This window comes from Macaca thibetana, chromosome 1 (genome assembly GCF_024542745.1).
Source record: "Macaca thibetana thibetana isolate TM-01 chromosome 1, ASM2454274v1, whole genome shotgun sequence".
NCBI classification, from domain to species: Eukaryota; Metazoa; Chordata; class Mammalia; order Primates; family Cercopithecidae; genus Macaca; species Macaca thibetana.
The window spans coordinates 45,733,452-45,742,965 of NC_065578.1; the positions used below are offsets into that span (position 1 = coordinate 45,733,452).

Here is a 9,514-nt window from a genome sequence, read left to right on the forward strand (position 1 = left end):
GGGTCTGGATGGGACCTTGGCAGCCTCTTGCTGAGGCTGGAGCCGTCTCAGTAGGATGGATGTCTTCTCTGATGAATGGAATATTTCCTTGGAACAATTGGCCATGACAGAATAAGGTTGCAGAAATGTGGAGTGGGGCAGGCCCTGGACTGGCTGTGTGGCTTTGACTTGTCACTGTTCTTTCTCTGAGCCTCAGTAGACTCAACTGCAGTTGGGGCTCATCCTTCTTGGCCTGTTTGCTTCTTGGTGAGAATATGGTGAGAATAAAGGGAGGTAATGGCGGTGAATGTATGACAGTCATAACAACACATAACAACAGTATTCTTACGTTTGTGCAGGACCTTAGGGTTTATCATTTCTTTCTTTTTTTTTTTTTTTGGAGACAAGGTCTCGCTCTGTTGCCCAGGCTAGAATGCAGTGGTGCGATCTCAGCTGCCTGCAACCTCCGCCTCCCAGGTTCAAGCGATTCTCCTGCCTCAGCCTCCCAAGTAGCTGGAATTACAGGAATGTGCCACCATGCCCAGCTAATTTTTGTATTTTTAGTAGAGATGAGGTTTCGCCATGTTGGCCAGGCTGGTCTTGAACTCCTGACCTCAGGTGATCCGCCCACCTCAGCCTCCCAAAGTGTTGGGATTACAAGCATGAGCCACTACGCCCAGCCCTGGGTTTATCTCATTTCAAAGCAAATGCCTCAGTGGGGAATCTAGCTCTGGTCTTGGGTATTGGTTGAATAACTGATAAGTGTGTGAGTGAATCAATGAAGGTAAAAATGAGTAAGTGCCTGAGTAATTGAAAGAAGAGATGATTGCATGAAGTAGCAAATGAATTTGTAAATCACAATGACTAACACTTTTGAGCACATACTATGATCCAGTCCTTTGTAAAGGCTTCTCTGAATCCTTGCAGCAACCCTATGAGATAGGTACTATCATTAACCCCATGTTGCAGATAGAGAAACTGTGGGTCAGAGAAGTTAAGTGACATGCCCAAAGCCACAAAGCTCCTGAGTGGTGGAGCTGAGGTTTCAGCCTGCCCTGGGCAGTCTGACTCTAGAGCCCAGAGCCCTAAACCCACACTGGCCCTGCTGAGTGAATCAGTGAATGAGTGAGTGAATGAAGGAGTGGATGCAGGAACCCCCACATGGTAAGCCAGGGGCAAGACAGGCTCCTTTCCGATGGAGAGAGCTTCTGACCCATCAGAAGGTGGGCATCCAGGGTCTGGACTGGGGGTGGGTCTCCCTGAGGGCAGAGTCTGAAAGGCCTGCCTCACGTCCCCTCTCCCTCTTCCATCTGTAGGCGAATGCCGCCATGCAGCACTACGGGGTGAACGGCTACTCGCTGCACGCCATGAACTCACTCAGCGCCATGTACAACCTGCACCAGCAGGCAGCCCAGCAGGCCCAGCACGCCCCCGACTACCGGCCTTCGGTGCATGCGCTTACATTGGCTGAGCGCCTGGCTGGTAAGAGCCCTGGGGACTGGACTGTGGGGACAGGACTGTGGGGGTCAGGGGAGGAGGCTCTGGAAGGCAAAGAGGAGAGAGAGCACTGGCCTAGCTTGTTCTAGGCAGCTCAAAAAGACTCAGGTCACTTAGCAACACAGAGAGATGTCAATTCAAAACTATGTGTGTATATCCAGAGCACCTTTTGTTTGCCAGCTCTGTTCAGGGCGCTGGAGCTGCCCTACGCTTTCAAATTCTTGTAACAGGCCTGTGAGGGAGGCATTCATTAGTCCTATCTCACAGAAGAAGAAATGAGGTAGGAGGGTAAGGGACTAGTCCAGAGTATTATGTGGGAAGTAGCTGGAAGAGCCTGGAATGCTCAGGCAAGGAGAGTTCAGGCACAGGGATTGTAAATAACAGCTTCTATGTTCTGACATCAACTGTGAGTTAGGCACTGTGGGAGTCTCTCTCTTTCTGTGTGCATCAAATCATTCAATCCTCACGTGAAGAGGTTACTATTTACATTTTATGGACAAGGAAACAGAGACTCAGAGAGGCTAAATCTGGGCCAAGTGGTGTTGGAACACAACATGGCTAAAAATATGAGCTTTGGAGTTCTAGACTTGAAATCAGCATGGGACTTTCCCACTCAGCTCTCTTCTCTGAGCCTCAGTTTCTCTTTTTATAAAAAGGAGAAAATGGCCATGCCCATCCCCTAGGGTGGTTGGGAGGTGATTTGTGATAACATATGCAAAGTATTCAGCAGAGCCTGGTAGGCGCTCAGAGATCATTATTACCCAAAGCCTAAGGTAAGTACCCATATATGCCTATGAGGGACCGGCAACCTGGTCCCCCCACACCTGGTTCTACTGACTGTTGCCCTGCCCTGCCAGCCTCTCGGTGGGTGAGAAAAGGATTCAGTGACATAGATGAGGAGTTTGATTTCCTGGGAAGTGGTGCCACCCAACCCATCCTGTCCCAGGCCCAGCCTTGAGCAGCCGGTAAACCCATATGGGCCCAGCCCTGTGCCAGGCAGGCCTCAGAAAACTTCAGGGAACTCCTAGGGAGAACGGGTGCCCATGACCCATGAGAGGGCACAACAGGAGGGTGTCCAGGGTCAAACGCTGGGGCAGCTCAGAGCAGCAGGATCAGCTGGGGTAGTCAGGGAGAGCTTTCTGAAGGCCACAGGGGCAGGAACCAGGCCTCAAAAAGGCCAACATGAGCAAAGGCACAGAAATGGGATGGGATCTCCACCTGGGTAGCAGCACTGGCCTGGCAGGGAGGGCATGGCCAGTCTTACTCCTTTAGACCCTGACAGGCCTCTGGGCAGAACTCAGTGGATAAGTTTCTCCCGACCGGTGTGGAGGCATTAGTTTCTAGTGTGGGGATGTTGGATACAGTCCTGTGCACAACCTCGTGGTGACATCAGCTCCTGACAGTATTCCAGGACCCAAGGACCAGAGCACAGAGAGGAGTCAGGGACAGGGGCTCATGTCCACTGGTGGAAGCAGAGGAACTGGGGTGTTCAGCCCACCCCCAACTCTCTAATTCTTAAGAAGGAAGGACATGAACTGCAGGTGAGCCTTTGTATGGAGGCCTTGCCTTCCAGCAGAGGCTCTGCCCACAACTTAGAGAGCCTGGCTTCCCTGTGACACCTATACCGCCCCCACTACCCCTGCCACCCTTGCAGTCCCTGGAGCCAGCAGTAGGATGCTGAGTTGTTGCTCCTCCCCCAACCAGGGTGGGGCTGACAGAGCGGTCCCCACTCCTTCCCCTGCCCCAGGATGACCAGCATGAGCTCAGGGCTGAGTCAGGCCTAGGATTAAGGTCAGTCTGAGAGGGGTTCAGGACTCCCTTTTTAAACTGAAGAAGAAGTATCTCAAAGTCTGGGGCTTCCTGGATACCCAGTTGCCTCTTCCTTTTTTTTTTTTTTTTTTTTTTTTTTTAATCTTTTTGGGATGGAGCTTCGATCTTGTTGCCCAGGCTGGAGTGCAATGGTGCCATCTTGGATCACTGCAACCTCCACCTCCCGGGTTCAAGCGATTCTCCTGCCTCAGCCTCCCAAGTAGCTGGGATTACAGGGGCCCACGACCACGCCCAGCTAATTTTTTGTATTTTTGGTAGAAAGACAGTGTTTCACCATGTTGGCCAGGCTGGTCTTGAACTCCTGACCTCAGGTGATCCACCTGCCCAAAGTGCTGGGATTATAGGCGTGAGCCACTGTGCCGGGCTGCCTCTTCCTATTTAGGGTGTTGTGGATGACTTCTCATTCCTTGGAGGGTAGGGGAAGGACTCTGGCATCCCTTTGCAGAGGCTGAGATTACTCAAGTTCCCTTCAGCACAGACAGAGCAGGATCCACTTATGACATGATGGGAGGCAGTGAGGAGAGGGGTTACCGTCTATCTTCCAGGGGCTAGTCAAGCAAAAGGGCTTAAGGCTAGACCCCAGGATGGAGGCTAGACCCTGGCCCTAGGCAGACACCTATCCTGGGTGGTTATCATGTTACCAGACATATGGACAGGACGATGGAATCGATGGTCCATAGTCCTGTCTCCCCTCCAAGCCCACAGTGGTTGGAACCTGGTCTCTTTGTCCTTCTGTCTTTGGGGAGGCAGTCACAAGGGTCAAGACTGAGGGCAACAAGCCTTACCTGAGATGTGACCCCTGACGCCCCCACCCTCCCTGCTCTGCTCTTACCCCCTAGCCAAGCTCTCTGTTCAGGAAACAGAAGAGCAGGAGCCTCAGCCCCTGCCATCAGAGACTCTAGGCCAGTTGGGATGAGGGGGTTTACAAGCAGAGGACAGAGAATCAAGTGCTGGTGAATTCTGTCTGCCTAGTCAGTCCTCCCTTGACTAGACCTTGAGATGGGTACCAGCCCAGCCTGGCTTCTCATGGGCAGGGACCAGCACTCTGATGCTAAAGAAGTCTTAGTATTCAGAATCTAAGGGCTATAGGGTCTTAGAACTCTTGTGATACAGACTTACAGATTATTAGCATCATGGAGTCTCAAAATACACTCACAGTATCCATCTTAGGGCAATACCCACCTACCCACTCCCAATGCCAAATAACGAAGACCCCCCTCAATCATGCCTGACAGCCATTTGTGGAGTTGAGTTAGACCTCTGTGGTCCTGAGAGTGCATAATGGGGTGGAGAGACCTTGAAAGCCCACAGCCATATGGTGAGGGGATGGGTGATTCCTAAGGGCAAGGGACCAGGACCAGCTCTGGCAGCAGCCTGGGTGTCCACAGTGGGTCAGAGCAGGATAAGATTCAAAGCTATTTCCCATAATTAAATGGGCCCCCTCTCCTTGCCCTCCAACGGCTGTACATTTCAAGACATCATCTTGGAGGCCCGTTATGGTTCCCAGCACCGCAAACAACGTCGCAGCCGCACAGCGTTCACAGCTCAGCAGCTCGAGGCCCTGGAAAAGACCTTCCAGAAGACTCACTACCCAGATGTGGTGATGCGTGAGAGGCTGGCCATGTGCACCAACCTGCCTGAGGCCCGGGTGCAGGTAAGGCCCAACTCTCCTAACTAGGCCTTGCAGACAAACACCAGCCCATCAGTCTGGCCCCTTGTCCAGGAGCCAGCATGTCATCCCTGTGCCAAGGTGCAACGGATCTCTCCATCAAAGCCTTCAGTGATAGGAGGGGAGTTTGGGAAGGGACGGAGGGTGTGCGTTCCCTAGAGGGGTAGGGGGATGTTATCACACACATCCTTTCCCAGAGCACCTTGCTCCACACCAACCCTCCTTCTTTCTTGCCCACCTTGGACTGCTGCTTTCCTGTCCTCAGGTGTGGTTCAAGAACCGCCGGGCCAAGTTCCGGAAGAAGCAGCGTAGCCTGCAGAAGGAACAGCTCCAGAAGCAGAAGGAGGCTGAGGGCTCCCATGGGGAAGACAAGGCAGAGGCCCCCACTCCGGATACCCAGCTGGACACTGACCAGCCCCCACACCTGCCTGGCAGCAACCCCCCTGCAGAGCTTCACCTGAGTCTGTCTGAGCAGTCAGCCAGTGAGTCAGCCCCCGAGGATCAGCTGGACCGTGAGGAGGACCCCCGGGCAGGGGCTGAGGACCCCAAAACTGAGAAGAGCCCTGGGGCTGAGAGCAAAGGGCTGGGCTGCAAGAGGGGCAGCCCCAAGGCAGGTGAGGTCTGAGGGATGCCATGGGAGGGCTGGGGTCTGGGGTCCCTGAGCATGTGAAGCCAGTCAGAGGCGAGTAATCAACTGCCCCTGAGGGGCATGGCCCATTAGAAGGGACTAACCACAGCAGGCCTGGGCCAGGTCTTCACCCTTTAGTTGCAGAGCCGTGGGAAGGTCCAGGGGGTTCTGAGGGACGGGCTGGGTAGCAGGGGAGGGATACGGCGGGAGCTCTGGGCAAAAATTATTTATTAGCCATTTGGAAGTATTCCAATATTTTAACAACCAATTGGATGTCCCGGTGCATACCGTATTAGTACCAGAGATTCCCACGTGCAGCAGAGACTCCGAGCACATTTCTGAAGGAACAGAGCTCTGGCATGAGGCATATCTCAAACACAAACCCTAAGTCCAGCAGGGAGGGGACAGGGGCTGTGAGCTGAAAGCTGGAGTGAAGGAATGGGAGCTCTGGGCAGCGTGGGGGAGGGGGAAGTTACAGCCCTTGAAAAGAAAAAGAGACAGACATGGGGGCCTTGGCAGGGTCCCTGGAGCTTTCCCAGGAAGCCTGGGTCCCTTTCTCCTAGGATTCTGAGCCTTGCTTCAGGGAATGCCCTGACTGAGATGCGATGGATGTGGTTTCAGCCGAAGCCTGTCTTGTCTGTAGTGCCAAGGGGGTGAGAAGGCTGAGTGCACCTCTCCTGGCAGACCAATGCCCTTGTCCTGAGGGCTTTGTTCTTGGGTTCTCTGCTTGCAGATTCCCCAGGCAGCCTGACCATCACTCCTGCGGCCCCAGGGGGTGGCCTCCTGGGCCCCTCCCACTCCTATTCCTCGTCCCCGCTGAGCCTCTTCCGTCTGCAGGAGCAATTCCGCCAGCACATGGCGGCCACCAACAACCTGGTGCACTACTCATCCTTCGAAGTAGGGGGTCCAGCCCCTGCTGCTGCCGCGGCGGCTGCTGCTGTGCCCTACCTGGGCGTCAACATGGCCCCGCTGGGCTCACTGCACTGCCAGTCCTACTACCAGTCCCTGTCAGCAGCCGCTGCTGCCCACCAGGGTGTGTGGGGGTCCCCTCTGCTGCCTGCACCCCCAGCAGGCCTGGCTCCTGCATCAGCTACCCTGAACAGTAAAACCACAAGCATCGAGAACCTGCGGCTCCGGGCCAAGCAGCACGCGGCCTCCCTGGGACTCGATACGCTGCCCAACTGACTGTCTGGCCTCCAACCCAGCCAGGGGTCTTAGGTGTCCCCTCCTAGCCCTGTGGTTATCCCTAGGTGGCTCTCGAGGAGTTAACTCCATGAGCACAGGGATCCTAGGGCCTGGTGTCCTGTTCCCTGCTCCGCTTCCCCATACCGCAGCCTGAGGCGAAGCCCACACCTACACACCCTCTGCATGGCCCTGCCTGGACCCCATGAAGGCCAAATAGGGAGGAGGTCAGGGGCTGGGGTGCCCTAAGCTTCCCTCGGGGAAGTGAGAGGCTCTCCCTGGCTAGACCCCCATCTCAATACCACCTCCTCCCTTTTCTCCCTCCCCTTCTGCCCCTTAGTAAGTCTATGTGTGGAATGTGAGATATAAATATAAATATATAAAGCTATATTTTCAGGCACCTGCCTGCCCCAAGCCCCCTGCCCCACTCCCATCTCTTCTTCCTTGCCACCCCTCCCTGCAGCCTCCGCGGCTTACTCTAGCCATACCTTCTCTTTCTCCTCTCTCCTTCCTTCTTCCCTTGATCTCCCTCTTCCTGTCTCTGTCCTGGTCCCTGCCCCCGTCTCAGCCCAGCCTCTGTATTCTCCACCCTTGATCTTTCTCCCTGTCTCTCCTGCTGCCCCTGGTTTCTTCCTTTGGTGCTGGCTGTGTTGGTATCGTTAGTTCTTGAGCAATATTTTGTTTGGGGTTGTGGCTGGTTTTGGTTTTAGTAATTTTGCTGCTTCCCGTTGCTCTCCTTCTATTCCCTCCCTTCTGCCCTGCCTGCCTGTCTCCTCCCTGCACCTGCGGCCTCTCTGGGAAGCTGTTCCTTTCCATGCCAAATAGAAGCAACAAGGCCCTAGCTGGAGACCCTGGGGATCTGGAACTGCAGGCAGGAGGTAGCACTGGCTCCCACTCCCACCCTTGCCCAGCCTGGCATCTAGAAGGTGTCACGAATTACTTTCTCTTCTGTCTTCTCAGTTTTGATGTCCTCATCCCCAAGATCAAGGAGGCAGTAGTCAGGCTGGGAAGGCAGTAGAATGGCCAGCATTCCTGCCTGTAAGCCCTCCAAAGACAGAGGCCCGGTGTCAGAGTTCAGCCAGGACTGACCACAGGGCTCTAGAGCTCTCTTTGGTGAGACTCCCCTGGTTGGCGAGCGGCAGCAGGGGAAGAGGTGCTCTCAGAGACAGCAGGACTGGTGCTCCTCTCCCACAAGCCCAGCCTCCACGTTCAGCAGGTACTGTGCATGGCAGGAGTACGGTGACCAGGTTGAACTCTGCTCCTGAGCACAGTGAGTGCAAAGCATTTAGCAACACATAGGCTCAGGCTTCTGTAGGCTTCCTGTCCCACAGCCGATTATGGAAGTAAGGGCTTCTCTCCAACTAGTCACTGGAATGGAAAACTGTGTTACTGTTTATAGCCAGGAAACCCAGCTCAGCAAACTCCCTTTCAAAGCTGTGTGACTGGCTGGGCGCAGTGGCTCACACCTGTAATCCCAGTACTTTGGGAGGCCGAGGCAGGCAATCACCTGAGGTCAGGAGTTCAAGACCAGCCTGGCCAACATGTGAAACTACTAATAATACACAAATTAGCCGGGCCTGGTGGCACGTGCCTGTAATCCCAGCTACTTGGGAGGCTGAGGTGGGAGGATTGCTGGAACCTGGGAGGTGGAGGTTGTAGTAAGCTGAGATCATGCCACTGCCCTCCAGCCTGGGCAACAGAGTGAGACTCCATCTCAAAAAAAAAAAAAAAAAAAAAAAAAAGCTGTGTGACTTTGGGCAAGCATGTAGCCTCTCTGGGTCTGTTTCCCTGTCTGGGTTAGATGGCCTGTAAGGTCCTAGCCAGCTCTACATTCTGCATTTTTGCTCACAATCTTGCAGGACAGAAGTTTTTAGTTAAATTGACAACAACAGAAGGTTCTCACAAGCACAATGTATGAAGTAGGAAGTTACCATTGCCTTGCTGTGGAGCAAGGGTGTTGTACACACAAGCCTTTCTGTAGACACTGCCTCAGTTTCCCCATAAGCATAATGGGTCCCCTCTAGTTCAGACAATCTGGATTTGGTCTTGAGTTCCAGTGCCAGACTCTGGGGTCACCACATTTTCATACCTTTGCATGGTCTCAGGGCCTCTGGGCAGCGGGAGGGGATGGCTTAGACAGATTCTTGCTCATGCTCCCCAACTCTTGGTGGCTCACTATTGAACACTTCAACCCCTGCTTAAAGAAGTTGATCTGAAAGCCAGGGTAAAGATTGCTAAGGCTTGTCTCCTCTCCCAGTGGGAAGAGAGAGGTTCTGTTGGTGTCCTGGTAGGATTGGTTTGCAGAGAAGTCAATGCTCATCACCCTTGAGGGGGTCAGCCTAGGCTGGGGCAGATGGAGAAGGCTTTGCACAGGAAAAAAAGTGAGGGAGATGGTAGTCCAGGCCAGGAGAACCGTTTGAACAAAGCAACAGAGATGAGACTCAGTAGACCATGGGAAGCGGGTGGCTGACTTCACGAGAGGTGGGGCTAAGGGGCCTGGAATCCAGGTTAAAGACCTCACCTACATGTGGCAAGCACCAAGACAGGCAGTTGAGGGTTTGCAAATCCTCAGGTGTCTTGCTGGGGTCTGGAATTTGGAAGAGGAATCCACCAGCCACGAGGGCATCAGAGGAGAGACTTAGGCAGCGCTGTGGGAGGTTGGCAGATTCCAGGAGTGACAGAGGAGGTTTTTGGTTTGGGAGGCAGTAGTCAGGCTGGGAAGGCAGTAG

General features: G+C 54.0%; 1 protein-coding gene across 2 annotated transcripts; it reads left to right on the forward strand.

Annotated features, from left to right (window-relative positions):
- Window positions 1-1,299: 1,299 nt before the first annotated feature.
- Window positions 1,300-8,937, forward strand: DMBX1 (diencephalon/mesencephalon homeobox 1). Of its 2 annotated transcripts, none has more exons than XM_050801881.1 (4): window positions 1,300-1,461; window positions 4,782-4,960; window positions 5,241-5,589; window positions 6,337-8,937. In XM_050801881.1, the coding sequence occupies exons 1-4, from the start codon at window positions 1,308-1,310 to the stop codon at window positions 6,786-6,788; spliced, it is 1,134 nt and encodes a 377-aa protein (XP_050657838.1). In that variant the 5' UTR covers window positions 1,300-1,307; the 3' UTR covers window positions 6,789-8,937. The 2 variants fall into 2 exon arrangements, with proteins under 2 accessions (XP_050657838.1, XP_050657848.1); XM_050801891.1 differs by having other exon boundaries at window positions 1,308-1,459; window positions 4,765-4,960; window positions 6,337-6,981.
- The last annotated feature ends 577 nt before the right edge of the window (window positions 8,938-9,514 follow it).

Excerpts from the sequence above, each read along its gene's own strand:
- DMBX1 (XM_050801891.1), top strand. The coding sequence starts at position 1,308 with ATGCAGCACTACGGGGTGAACGGCTACTCGCTGCACGCCATGAACTCA. Across the intron at positions 4,961-5,240 it reads TGCCTGAGGCCCGGGTGCAG|GTGTGGTTCAAGAACCGCCG; the intron begins GTAAGGCCCAAC and ends TCCTGTCCTCAG. Across the intron at positions 5,590-6,336 it reads GAGGGGCAGCCCCAAGGCAG|ATTCCCCAGGCAGCCTGACC; the intron begins GTGAGGTCTGAG and ends CTCTGCTTGCAG.